This window comes from Hirsutella rhossiliensis (assembly GCF_020360975.1).
Source record: "Hirsutella rhossiliensis strain HR02 chromosome Unknown scaffold00021, whole genome shotgun sequence".
NCBI lineage: Eukaryota > Fungi > Ascomycota > Sordariomycetes > Hypocreales > Ophiocordycipitaceae > Hirsutella > Hirsutella rhossiliensis.
This window is the reverse complement of record NW_025408687.1, coordinates 748,356-762,140: the sequence shown is the minus strand read 5'-3', so window position 1 is coordinate 762,140 and position 13,785 is coordinate 748,356. Positions and strand designations below refer to the sequence as shown.

General features: G+C 58.6%; 3 protein-coding genes across 3 annotated transcripts; 2 read left to right on the top strand and 1 right to left on the bottom strand.

Annotated features, from left to right (window-relative positions):
- Positions 1 to 4,443: 4,443 nt before the first annotated feature.
- HRG_11620 (uncharacterized protein) lies at positions 4,444 to 7,287 on the top strand (the record flags this gene model as incomplete). The annotated part of the gene is made up of 5 exons (XM_044870090.1): positions 4,444 to 4,685; positions 4,845 to 5,927; positions 5,979 to 6,271; positions 6,317 to 6,922; positions 6,986 to 7,287. The coding sequence occupies 5 exons, from the start codon at positions 4,444 to 4,446 to the stop codon at positions 7,285 to 7,287; spliced, it is 2,526 nt and encodes an 841-aa protein (XP_044714987.1).
- A 630-nt stretch (positions 7,288 to 7,917) lies between these two features.
- Positions 7,918 to 8,598, bottom strand: HRG_11619 (6,7-dimethyl-8-ribityllumazine synthase domain-containing protein; the record flags this gene model as incomplete). The annotated part of the gene is made up of 2 exons (XM_044870089.1): positions 7,918 to 8,317; positions 8,390 to 8,598. The coding sequence occupies 2 exons, from the start codon at positions 8,596 to 8,598 to the stop codon at positions 7,918 to 7,920; spliced, it is 609 nt and encodes a 202-aa protein (XP_044714986.1).
- Positions 8,599 to 9,364: 766 nt separating this feature from the next.
- HRG_11618 (histidine kinase-, DNA gyrase b-, and HSP90-like ATPase domain-containing protein) lies at positions 9,365 to 10,662 on the top strand (the record flags this gene model as incomplete). The annotated part of the gene is made up of 4 exons (XM_044870088.1): positions 9,365 to 10,293; positions 10,345 to 10,437; positions 10,493 to 10,521; positions 10,595 to 10,662. 4 exons carry the CDS (start codon positions 9,365 to 9,367, stop codon positions 10,660 to 10,662), a joined length of 1,119 nt encoding a protein of 372 aa, XP_044714985.1.
- Between the last annotated feature and the right edge of the window lie 3,123 nt (positions 10,663 to 13,785).

Below are 13,785 nucleotides of genomic sequence, written 5' to 3'. Positions count from 1 at the left end.
GGTGTGCTCGACCAGGCACAGCGCCTTGCGAGGTGCCTGACTAAGTTAACTCGTCTTGCCCTGCGGGGTGCTCGTCGTGGGCAGACAGACAGGTACCTAAGTACCTAGGTAGCCACCGAGTAGGTACACCCATTCCTACAGCAAGGAAAGGCAAGGAGCCTGCTTCATACCTACCTCCTACCTACCTTAACAACCTAGATGGACAAGTACCTAGGTGGACGATAGATAGGTACCAAGGTAAGGAGGAGCCCCCCCCCTTTGGCCACCGGGAAGTGAGTCAAAGAGCTCACCCCGTCGCAACACGCCCCTGACGGAAATAGCAACAACAGAACCATCTGCGCTCGGTTGGATGCATTGTTTCCATCTGGTAGTCTGGGCTGGCGCTTACCATCTCGTGTTTGAGAACAAGGGGCGCGTCTCCTCTCCTGAGTGATTGCAAGCTAGTATGTACAGTACAGTACAAGAGGCCCCAGGCATGGTGCCTGGGAGTCGGGCGTGCATCACTGCTACGGAGAGGTAGTAATTAGCAAGGCATCTACGGATACTCCGTACTGTAGGTACGGTAGATACAGTACAGTACAGTAGAGGCCAGAAGCAGGTGCGTACCTAATCAGGCACAAAACCCTCCTCCACATCTATAGTAGGCCGCCGTCGACCCTCCCTCCTTGCCCTAGGCCAAGGCTTCTCGCATTGATTGCCTCGCATCCCATGAATCGTGCGCCCCCATTGGCCACGTCACCGACGGGCAGGATGAAATGAGAGCCCAACAACACACGGAATGCTTTGGCCGCCCGTCTCTCGGCAAAGGAGGGTCGGCTTATTATATTGCTTTGCCCCCGCCTCGCACATGCATCTGGCCTCTGCGCAGTGGGCCCTTCACCAGCACTGTAAACATATACAGTACGACGGAGTTGGACTTCCCATTACCAAACCATGGCCGTGTTGCGCCGCCGCCGAGCTGCCGTCCCCTCTGCGACCCCGTCTGTAACCCGATCCGCGCAGCCCGAGTATCGAAATGCCGTCGTCCCAGCCTTGTGACTCGTGTCCCGGCGAGCAACATGGGACCGCTTCCCTCCAGTGGCGAGCCATGCATTCCACGCACCGTGCTTCCTTGGCGCAGACAGCCTGGTCTGAGCTTGGGCCGAGGCGCAGCAGCCCGCACAATGTGCACCCGCTGTCGCTTATGTGCAGAGGGCAGACCCGCAAATGCATCCGGCCTGTATGTACAGTACATGGACAATCATGACACCATAATAACGAAAAAGGACACCCACGCACCGCGGTGTGTGCTGTTGTACTGTAGTGCATGCGGGATACAGGCCCGGTTCCATGTGATAAAGCTTGTCGACGCTCATCACCGAGGCCGAGACACTCATGCCCACGGCCAGACCAGGGCTTTTTGATTTCCGACAGGACGACTCCTTGTCGACGGCCTCATGCTCGAGGCAAGGTAATCTATCCTTCCATGCCTTCCTTGCTGTACATGTATGTATGCGCATATGTACGTGCTCCGTATCACTTCGATCCATGCAAGCGCCATTGTCTTGCCGACTCGTCGCTCGCGCCCGAAAGAGAGAGAGAGAGCGTGGGTTGACGAGACGCATTGTCGTCATCGTCTTCCGTCCCGCCGCCGTGTGCCTTGCGCCGTTGTTATGTTGATTTATAATTTAACACTATTAGCCAGTCGGTAACTGGCCTACTACCTAGTATGTAAGTAGGATGAGCAGCAATAGGAGGATCAACAAAGCAGCCAGTCCTTTCACTTGGCAGGCAGGGTCCAACCTCTTGTTCCACCCCACGAGACCGCGCTGGCGGGTCTTGTCTGCGCCGGGCCAGACATTTTTCTTCTTCCTCCCCCGTCGTGGTGGCTGGCTGCTAAAAAGAGGCGGTGGCGGCCCGACCCCAGTGTAGCCGGCACCGTATCGCACCACCACGGGCAATCATTCCAACCTCCGCCGTCACCCGCCGGCAACAGGTTTAGGGCTGTCCGCCTGGGGTTTGGCCCCGTCAGCATGCGAACGTTGCTCGACCCTCTCTTTGCCTCTCACCACTAGGCAACCTAACTTACTTCTTACTCCGTAGCCATGGCCTGTGTTCCTGGATCTGTGCGGGATACTTTCCTACTTTCATCTCCCGCCTAACCAAAAAGCAAACAAGGCAGCCAACCGTGCGTAGCATTTATACAGTGCTTGAAGCAGAGACGTCAGCTTTGAATTGGATATACGAAACTTTTCCCGACCGTGCATTTCCAAGTACTGTACGGATACGGATAACCTATCCGTACTTGACTTCCACGTACCTGTCTGACCAAGCAGGACCCCAAGACTTCCCTACGACCTTGCTTAATACAGCCTGCTCGGTACTGGGAACCGGCGACATGATGAGACAAGGCCATGTCCCGGGGCATCCTCCACCCTCTGTTACTAGTAGCAGATACTTGAAGCAGCAGCTCTTTATAAGTACTACCACTAGGCGGAATATGGCCGAGTACCTATGCCCTGGTACCAGCCATCGAAGCTGAGCACGGAAATGCTGCCCTATCTTTCTTGGGCTGCCCGAAGCATGTACTGGGGTACCAGAGGTACGCAAGCGGCCACGCCAGATGGGTGTCCACTCTGGGCCCAGAGGTACTTGCAGTCCTTTTGGTTGGCCTTGTTAGGTAGTACATTCAGGACATGTTTGTTCGGATGACCAAAAGGACAGAGAGGCCCAAGTCAGTTTGACAGGTGGCCGGCGTGTCTTGTCGCATGCTCAGCTTGCACCAGACCCCGGCCGGACGACGGGTCTACCGACATGCTTCCCTTTCAGCTGCGGTGCGACTGGCGAACCAGTGCCAGGCCGACAGCTCGTCCGGCCTGCCTGGGATGCTGCCTGGGATGCTGCCTGGGATGCTATGCGGCTTCTTGGCGCGCGCGCGCCAGCACAGCACGAACCGACACGCTGAGACAGGCACTTCTGTCTCTCGAGGTACGGAGTACATACATGCAGCATGATGCACCGTCCTGTACTGCAGGGCCTGCGCCGTCCTCTCTGTCCCGTTCGATGACCGTCGAGCCCGAGTCTCTGCCGCCATCGACGGGCAATCATGTCCTTCCCCGAGCCAGGCGCGTGTGCCGTACAGTACCACCAGTAATTATAGTCGCCATGGTCTGGGGCAGTGACCGGGGAGCGCAGCTGGATGGCGACGCCTCGTCGAGCTGCTGGGTCTCTGTGGGCCCAGATCGGCCTAGCAGGGAGCGCCCGCTGAAAACTGCCTGTACCTGTACGAGTTGAGCCCGGGCTAAACCGGGGTCGGCGGCAGCGCGAGAGAAAAAAAAAGTCGTGTTCGTTCACCCCCCCCCCCCCCCGGTTTTGCCATGTCTTGTGCTCAGTTCAAGCTTCTCTGCTCTTCCCTTTCCCTTCTCAACCGTTCCTACCCTGGCCGTAGTTGACCGTGGTGTCCATCTCTCCATCTCCCTCCATCTCTCCATCTCTCCATCTCTACACGACGAAACCATCCATCCAGATGCCCGACTGAGATCCCCTGTCCCCTCAACCCCCTCAACCCCCTTCGCCTCCCTCTCTCTACTTCGTATCCATCCGCCCCTTCCCCTCTTTCCTCCCGACTCGAGCACACCCGGCTGAGACTCGGATTGCATTTGGAGCCCATGTACGGATACACATCCTCCCACCCGCGCGCGCACTGAGGGACTGCGTATGTACTTGGTTGCCGTGTGTTTACCACGACCAGGATCTGTATTTTTCTTGCCTCGGTTTCATCCGCTCGCTCTCTTCTCCTCACGCCGCTCTCTCTTCTATTTTTTCCTACATACGCGTGTCTCGCCCCATCTTTCTCCTATCCACCGCCATTCCTAATAACCGTCCGACAGCCCTTCTGTCGTCGTCGTCCTTTGGCCGTGTGGCATTGTCGTTTGCGAGGATCTGCACCCGCGTTTTTATCCAAGCGCTGTCTTTGCGAGTTGCCGCTTTCTCACCTAGCACCATTGTTTCTTGTCGACGAGATTAATGTGAGTCTTTCCTTGCCCGTTCCGTCCCCCACGGCGCCCACGGCGACAGCATGCCTGCCACGTCCGGCCAACCGGCCTACACTGGTCTCAGGTCCATTTGCCATTAAAAGCAACTTGCCTTCGTCATCCAGCCTCGCCGCGCGCTGCATCCCATCCCCTGCCCGACTGAATCCATGGACAAAGCTCAGAATTAACCTGGGCGTCTTCTCTTCATGCAGTTGTCCGCTAGCGTGTCGCCCGCCAAGTTCGCTCCCCGACCCGGGACCCACGACAACGGCGCTTTTACTCCTTGCACGACCGCATCACCTCGTATAGCCCCCTAGTGCGCGTAACACGGATCGAAGCCAAAGAACACGACGACTCTTGTTTTCAATCCCAGCCTCGATTTCCCTTCCTCCAGAGCCATCAGAGCTGTCGCTGCCGGCCGTCCTTCTACATGCCTAGATTCTCCGTCGCCTTCTCCAAGCGGAAGTCGGCCGCCGACGAACTGACGCCCCCTCCCGCTGCCCCGACGGAACAGCCGTCCTTTCGCGTCATCGAGCGGAATGACGTCTCAGCCGGCAGATCCTTCGACGGCGGCGCGCGCATGGCGAGGGCCTCCAGGGTCGTTGCTCCCCAGCCCAACCTGACGGACCTCGACGTCGAGGAGAACATGTTTGCCGACCTCAAGGCCAATCGGTCAGTTTCACCGCTCTGTCTCGTCCACGGCGCCCTGAAAAAAAAAGCCCCCCCTCCTGCCGACAACGCGGCTCGACCTGCCCGACTCCTGCCTGTGCCTTCTCGCCTTATACGCGCAACATGATAGTCCTGGTCAAGCTTTGCTAACGACGAGGCTAGTGGGAGTGGCGTTTCCAACACTACCAACGCCACGTCGACCGATAACTCGTCTCGACACAGCAATGCATCCACCGCCCCCTCTTCGACCGATTTGAGTGGCGGCGGGGGGCAGGACGATGCCCGGCAACCGACCACCTCATCATCTCAAGAATCCCCCAGTCGAGGAGGTTCCTCCAAGTCCAGCTTCCTGGACCGCGCGACCCGGACGTTTTCGTTTGGCGGGCAGAAGAAACACTCCATCCCTCCGCCCCAAGACAACCGCGTCCCAGATCTTCCTCCCATCCTTACTCTTCAGAACAATAACAACAACAACGGCGGCGAGAGCAGATCGCGCGGCCTGACGGCTTCGACTGCCAGCACGGCCACACCGACCAACGCAGAGGAGGCGAACCTGGATTTGGGCGGGGATTTCGGATCCATGTTTACAACCTTTGACAAGAGAGCGAGCATGGCGACGCTCAAGAATGACGCCGCCGCAGAGCCGAGATCTCTGACGGGGATCCGGCATGTGCACTCGGCTCCGCTGAGCCCAGACTATGAGACGCCAGCCGAGCCGCTCCTTGGCCGGCGTGGTAGCCCGCCGCGGGAAGACGACTTGTCGCTGGCTGCGTACGACGTGCCGCCTCCCGTACCTCGCCATCAGGCGGTCGGTTCCTTCAAATACTCGGATCGCCCGTCGGACATTGCGGAAGATGAAGACGCCAAACTCCTACAGGAGTCTTTCTCTGCAATGAAGATTTTGTCGGACCCCGGTGCCAAGTCGGGCCGATCTCAAGCTCATCGATATCGACGAGACGAGGACACGTTTTCTACGGTGCTCCCCAAGTCCATTGCCTCGAATTTCGCCGAGGACAACATGTTCGAGGGCAGTTTGCCCCGGTTACCACGAGCCTCCCATCGATACGTGCCGCGATCCTCCACCCCGTCCCAGCAGAACAAGGTTATGACTCCTGCAGAGTTTGAAAGGTATCGACAAGACAAGGAGCGCCAGGACACGGCGGAGACGGCGACGCAGGTGGCTACTCGTGACGACGAAGACGACATCAATTACGACGACGATGAGGACGAGCAGGAGAAATCAAAGCAACAAGCGAAGCAGCGCAGGAAGCAAGAGGCTCACATGACGGTCTACAGGCAGCAAATGATGAAGGTCACGGGAGAACCCGCCAGCCCTCCCGTCGCCCGCAACGGCCGCTCCGGACTGCCCCCGTCGTCGAGCGCACCCCAGCTCAGCCAGATGAAGTCGCCCTCGCCGGATCTTGCCGCCGGGGCGGATGATGAGGATGAGGACGAAGACGTACCGCTGGGCATCCTGCAGGCTCACGGGTTCCCAGCCAGAAACAGGCCGCCCACCAGACTGAGCCACGCGGGCTCCATTTCGAATCTACGAGCTCCGGCACTGGGGCCCCGGCCTGCCTCCATGACGGGCGAGTCCCTGGCCAACGCTGCCAAACGTCCTTCAACGCTTCCAGCGTTCGCGAGACATCTGCCCCAGGATCCGTTCGTTGGGGCCAGCCTCGCTAGGCCGGCTCTGAGGGAGTCGCTCTCATTCGGTGACGCAGGTCAGCTCTCTCTGCCGCAGCAGGGCCCGCTCCCGCCCGGTGGCCTCGTCGGCGTGATTGCAAGCGAGGAGCGCTCGCGCGCCATGCGTCGCGGAAGCCCGAGTGTCGACCACAAGATGCCTCCCGGATTGGGCATGAACGGCCCGCAAGGCCTAGGCTTCGACGCCGCCGCCGGCATGCCTCAGCACATGGTGTATGGGCCGGGCGGCATGCCCATGATGCACCCAATGCCAATGCCGCCGCCAATGCTCACGCCTGGCGATCAGGCACAGATTCAGATGACGCAGCAAATGCAGCAATTTATGCAAATGCAAATGCATTTCATGCAAATGATGGCTGGTAACCAGGGCGGCGGAGGCCATCCGATGCAGCCACCGATGCAGCCACCTTACGGTGCCGGCCTTCCCGGCAATCTTTCCATGGCTGACCTGTCATCCCGGCACTCCATGACGGGTGAGCCGATGGCGGAGCCTCTCCGGATGGAACACGGGCGAACCATGAGCATGGTCCAACCCAGTTCGTCGTCTTTCATGCACCCTCCCCAGCTGGTAACTCCATCCATCCGAGGCTCCGCTGCAGGGTACGCTCCGTCCATCGCGCCCTCTGAGCGAAGCAACATCGGTCTGCCAGGGCGTTACAGACCTGTGTCTCACGCCCCGTCGTCGCCCGCACTCGGCCACAATCGGGCGAGCACCATGTCGGGAGGTCTCTCCAACTGGAGCGACGACAAGAGCAAGTCGACGGTCAAGATCGTGGACAAGGCCGGCGAAGGCTCCGACGAAGATGACGAGCAAGGTTGGGCGGCCATGAAGGCCAAGAGAGAAAAGAAGAGATCCATGTGGAGGAGCAGGAAAAGCTTTGGCAGCGAGTTGGCGCTGTGATTTGGGACGATTTCACGTACATTCTTCTTGCATGGTGGTGAATCTGTGTGGCATCTCTTTTGCATCGATTCCCCCTCCCCCCTTTCCCCGATTGTATTTCTCCCACCTTCTTGCAAAAGGCGCTCCCTATCTTGTATGTTGGGGGACATTATTCTGGCGACGCCCGAAAGCCCCTACATCTTGCGCTAGATACTTATTTCGGATTGGGCGTCAGCAGGCACAATGCGATGGATATTGGTGTTCTCATGGTCAACTCGCGTCGCGTACGATAGAAGTGGCTATACGCGCTAATTGACTAATTGGATACGTGCTCACACGTTCGGTTGCTTGGCGAGCGCGTAAGTCATGCCGCTGCAGGATCGGGGGAAGTGGTCGTCTAGTGTGATCTCGATCGGCACGATGGCTCACTCGCGGGTGTATGTCTATGCTCATTGTATACAAGACCCGCGCAACTAAGCGAGAGCTAGTTTACCGTTATGCGTGCTCCAGCATCCGCCGTCTGAACCGACAAGGACTTGCTCATCCATCACGTTGGCTCTGCAGATGAGGGAAGAGAAGGAGACTCACCGCGTCCCTTCTCTCCCCCTCGCCCCCCGCGGCCTCGTCTATCTCTTGGCTTGCCTGACCCTCTCAGCCCTCGATCCTGCCGGCAGCCCATTGCTTCCTCTTGACGCCCATCTCGACGGCAGCCGACGCCCAGCTCTCGCCGTGGTTGTGGCCCTTGCCGTCGACGCCGGCGCGAGACTTGGCCTGGTCGTCGCTGAGAACGGTCAGGACGCCGAATATGACGGGGACGCCTGTGTCGAGCTGGACGCGCATGAGGCCGTGGGAGACGGCGTCGGAAATGTACTCGAAGTGCATCGTCTCGCCCTTGATGAGCACCCCGATGGCGATGATGGCGTCAAAGGCACCCGATGCGGCGCCGCCGGCGCTGGCGAGAGCGGTCAGGTCGGTGGCGGAGGAGGCGAGGAGGTCGGTGGCCGAGGGCCCGCCGGTGGACGTGGACTGGATCTGCGAGGCGGAGAAGACGCTGTCGTTGGGGCTCGTGTCAGCCGCAGTCGGCGGAGTAGTCGCGAGGGGAAAGCAAGGACATGCGACTTACCGCTGGACGGTCAAGGGAAGCTCCCAGGAGCCGGGACAGGACTGGACGACGATGTTGGACTCCTTGACGCCGTGGGAGAGGAGCTTTTCCTTTGCGCCGGCAACGAGGGGCTTGATGATGTGCATGTTCCAGCAGGCGTGGACGATGGCGACGCGCAGGGCGGAGCCGTCGTGGTGCCGCTGGGAGGTGGAGGGGCCCTTGAGAGACATTGCGTGTCGGCAGGCGGAGGGACCGCGGGGATTCTGGGAGGGTTGTTGGTGAGGGTGATCGAGTCGACGTCGTCGCCGGGATTGCAGAGGGCGAGGGAATGGGAGAGGGAGGAATGGAAAGGCTGCTGGAGGGGCTGCTGGAGGGGCTGCTGGAGGGGCTGCTGGAGGGGCGGCGGTTCTCGCTGACGACGATGGGTCTCCCTGCAGCGGGGCTGAAGAAGGGCGGCGGCGGCGGGGCAGCTTTAGCTCCGCCGCTCTAGAAAGGTCGGCAGCCGAACCCCAAAGAGCACTACTATTCCACTGTATGCCTTGCTTGCAGGTACTTTGCCCGGATACACGCAGCCCTGTAAACTATGGCACGCCATAGCATGTCCGGAGTACCTTTGCCCACTTGCCCACTTGCCCACTTGCCCACCACAGGTAATTACATACATACAAGACCCTGTGATGCCTGTGTCCTCGACGACTCCCTGGCTCCTTCCTCACCCAAGTCGGTCGGAACAGCACCGGCTAGGAAAATTCTTGAAGATGGGTAACTTCTCTCGAAGCTCACCGCCATGGCGTCTTCCTCTGCTTCCACAACTATACATCAATCTATCTGTTCAAGCCGAAACCGCGGCCAGCAGTCGTATATCACGGCATGAATCCTTGCATACTGGTCATCTGATGCCTCTTATATCGCGGCAGAATCTCGAGAAACTGAGTATTCGCCGTTGATCAGGCAATCTACGCCATCTTCTCGTCATCTTGTGCGTTTTCAGGGATAATGGCCATATCCGCCCTCCCTCAAGCCACCGTCCGCTTGCTCGGCGCCTCGACAAACATCGCCTCTCCGTATCATCTTGTCAAGGAGCTGCTGGACAACGCCATCGACGCTCGAGCAACCACGGTCGAGATTTCCATCTCCGCAGACACCCTGGAGAAAATCTCCGTCCGAGACAATGGTCACGGCATCGCGGTGCAGGACTTTGAGTCGCTGGGCCGCAGGGCACACACGAGCAAGCTGAGGAGCTTTGGTGAGTTGCAGACCAAAGGCGGCAAGACGCTGGGGTTCCGCGGGGAAGCCTTGGCCAGTGCCAATGCCGTTTCCTCCATCGCCATCACTACAAAGGTGTCTGGCGATCCAGTTGCTTCGCGGCTGCAGCTGCGTTTTGCTGTCGGGGGAGTTGAACAAAGGCGGCCGGTTTCCGCGCCCGTCGGCACCACCGTACAAGCCACCCAACTCTTCAAGAATATGCCTGCAAGGAAACAGCTCTTCATCAAGGAGAGGAACAAGTCCGTGTCGAGCATCAAAAGTCTTCTCAAGAGCTACGCCCTGGCGCGGCCGCATCTCAAGCTATCCTTTAGAGTAACCGACGACGGCTCCCAATCTTGGTCGTATTCCCCGAATGGCTCACCGACGGTGAGGGAGGCAACCCTCCAAATATTTGGCGGAGGCTTGGCCACCAATTGCGTGCACATGACCGTCGGGGAGAATAACCGTGGCATTTCAATACACGATCAGCAGCCAAAGGGGTTCGTGCTAGATGCCTTTCTTCCAAGGCCAGACTGCGATGTCAAGGCCATTACCGGCAAGGGCTCTTTCATATCAGTCGACCAGAGGCCTGTTTCACCAACGAGAGGGCTCCCGAAAAGAATTGTCAGCGCCCTCAAGTCCCAGTTCTCGGAGCACATGGCGAGAATAGGGTCTACCAAGTCGCACGCGAGCCCCTTTGTGCGGTTGGATGTTCGATGTCCCCCGGGCAGCTATGACCCCAACGTGTCGCCTTTGAAGGACGAGGTCTTGTTCGCTGATGAGAAAGGTCTCATTGAGTGCTTTGAGAAGCTGTGTCGAGAGCTGTACGCTGCTTCGAAGAATGATGAAAGTCAGGTTGTCGGGGACTTTTCGGAGAAGCGCTGCGAAAGGGGGCTGCCGTTTCCAACGTAAGTCGAGCCTTGACCACGGACGGGCTGCAAGAACAGAGAAGGTCAGTTGGCATTGACGAAGCCTTGCCAGTGACGGCCAAGGCTACGACCCTGCTGGCGCTTCCTCTTGGGATGACGCAGACATCCTTGACCTGCTGAACGAGCTCCCTCTCGGTGATTCCTCGCCAAGCACCAACATGTGCGCAGCAGAGTCTGATCTTGAACATGAGAGACAGTGCAAGGCCCCTCAAGGATTCCAGCCCCAGGAAGAGCCAGCCGCCGGGCCAGTCCGAGTGAGTATGAAGACGGTGAGCAGAGTCGATATGGCCCGCAAAGACAGTAACACTACCGATAACGATGGCGCGGGCGAGACAGTTGACGTATTGATACCGCCACGGCCTGCCAAGGCTGAGCCGCCCCTTGAGCGGCCGAATCCGAAGCTACGAAAGGGTGCAGACATTCAGCGATACTTTCACTCGACGCGGAACCAAGGTTTTCAGATCGCTAGCGACGACACGGCAACTGTCGGAGAGCCGGGGCCAGTCCATGACGCGTCACAGGCTGAGCGCCCAGGCCCCGATTTTCGACAGCCCTTGCAGCCTCTCAGCAAATCAGCGCTGAACCGGATGCAGGGAGACTTGGAAGCGGCAGGCTCACAATCGTCGGCGGACGAGCTTGAAGTCTTGCGCCCGCATCACCTGCCTCGCGGGGACCTTGACACGCCGTTTTCCCGGAGAGGCCAAAGTGTCGTTGCAGACGAAAGAAACAGCCGCCCTGCTTTGTCGCCTCGAGTCGTTCCCAGCGCTCAAAGTTTGGTTCCAAGACATGTTCCGTCTTCACCAAGGGTGAACAGGCCCAGTCCCTTCCCAACGCCGCCATCCTCGGGACACTTACGAGGTGAAAGACTACGCACTTCACTTAGATCTAGTGGCGGGCGTCAGGCTACCGCCCCGAGACAGACACAGGCTCGGCGCAACCAAGCACGTACGCCTGCCGTCGCTGAAGGGTTATTTCAATCAGCCATGGGCTCGACAGCAGAGAGCTCCGGTGTAATGACGGCACCCGACTTTACTTTCAGCTGCGTCCCCCAAGCTGGAAGAGAAGGGGGTTGGGGTCTTTTGGACTCGATGCACATGGGGAGCCCTCCATCCGTTCCTGTCCTAGGCTAGGACCTTGAGCAGCAGGATCGCGAAGGCGGACAGCAGCAGTGCAGCCCCCAAGCGGTAATTCGAGATGCAAGCAGTACGCCCGATGCAGGTCGACCGAGGCTGTCGCACCTGAACAAGCAGTATTCTCACATGGCTCAAACTCTGCTCATGAGGAGCCCATCGCCTACGAGCGAACCTGGATGCGGGCGGCCGAGAGGGCAGACGGACGAAGACGGGCTTGCAGCTGACTTGGTCGGACAGAGGGCCCGATTGCCAAGCAGGATGGTTTCGAGAAAACGTTCAACAAGCATCGAGTCCCATGCTGACCCTCGCCGGTATCTCATTCAAGGCAGGCGGGGCAGAATGCCTGGAGGGCACTCGAGGAGGCTGTCATCCAAGAGGCTGCCTTTGGAAGCAACGCCCAAAGGCGGAGAGACGCAGGGCACGTTGGGGTCGATGCAGGTTTCAAGCGATGAGATTCAAGGTCGCATGCAGCATCTTGCCGGGTTCGATTCGTACGTACTTTGCGGTCAATTGGCGACGGGCCTGCCGCTCAGGGACATGGCGGAAGCGCATGCGGTTGAGCGCTGCTTGCGGGTGCAAGTGGAAGCATGGAGGGCCAGGGGGAAGATGGAAGAAGTCGAGGTTGACTACAAGCTACTTTCTGAGGCAAAGGGCAAGCGCAAGCGCAGCAGCTGAGTTTGTGTGTTCGGTGTGAGGCTGCATACGATTTGCGACTCGAGTGTTACCTGGGGTGTCGCTGGAAACGGAGGGCCGGCACTCGGCAGACAGGTACTTAGCTATGGCTTTTGTTGAAACATTGTCAAGGGGAGTCGAGTGTGGCGCAAAATGGGGACCAGCAAGACACGAAAAGGCCGAGATGGCTTGAAAGAAGGCTGGAAAAGGGCGGTGACGCCAGAGGATGGATGGTGTTTCACGGGTGCAGGTGAGGGCAATTGCCCGTGATGTATGGATGGATATACGGATAGGAGACGGGTGGTGGGTTGGGGAAAAGGGCGTGTGGCAGCAACAGTGAGACGAAGGAGGGTCGGGTCGGGAGACGCGAGAGAGGGGCGCCAAGTCTGATTGGGCATTCGTATCTGCGGATGGTGTTGTGTTGTTGTTGATGGGCAGAGGCGAAGCTGGCAGGCGAGGATGGCGAGGTACAGTGCAGTTACAGTAGGTACCTACAGTACGACGTACGGATACGTAGCACCGAGGTAGCGAGGAGCCGCACTGCAGTGGATGATGACCAGCAAGAAGATCAAGAAGCTGCTATTCTTGAAGCAGGGCGCTAGGGTCGAGTCTCCGCTTACCCTCGCGGGCCTAGCATCTCACCTTTGGCTTACATTGGCAAGGTAGGCATGGGTAGGGCAGAGGGGTATTAGAGAGAGGCAGAGAAGGTGGTTGAGGGGCGCGTGGAGGGGCGGGAGGCGTGGCGTTTTGCCGATCGGCGGAGAGGAAAAGGAAAAGGGAAAAAGAAAGGAAAGGGCAAGCAGGAGAAGCTGCCGTGGGCACCGGGGCTGTTGGAGACGACGAATGCATAGGCTCGAATCCGGATCCGACTTTGTGTGTAATTATACAAGGTCAAGGTCCGGCCAGCATGGTAGCACAAAGGCAGGGAGAGCGAGAGAGAGTCGTCGGACCAGGCAGGCTCCCTGCCTTGACTTGGCCCTCATCATGCATGCATGCATGTACAGAACTGTACTGTACGTACTCGGTAGAATTACCGAACGGAGGACAAAGTGCGCCCGCTCGAGCATATATTCGCATGAAAGGGCAACAAAAGGGCGTCAGCAGCAGCAGCAGCAGCAGCAGTCTTCCAATTACGTGAGAGGAGAAAGCAGCTGGAATTCCATGTGCGACGGGCGGTGCGGTGCGGGCGCCATGATGCAAAAAAACCCCATACACGCATATCCTGATGTTGATGTGTACGGCAGAATGCGACTGGGTACGGGACGCGACCGCGCTGCCTCAGACATGGCCCAAGAGGGTTGCGCTGCGTGTATGTACGGAGTATTAACTTAGAAGCGAGCACGTTGCAGGTGATGCTGTTTTCAAAGTTTGTTCCTCTTTGGTGGTGGTGGTACCTGAACTGAGCCGGGCACTGCTTGTGGACTGGGCTACTACTAAC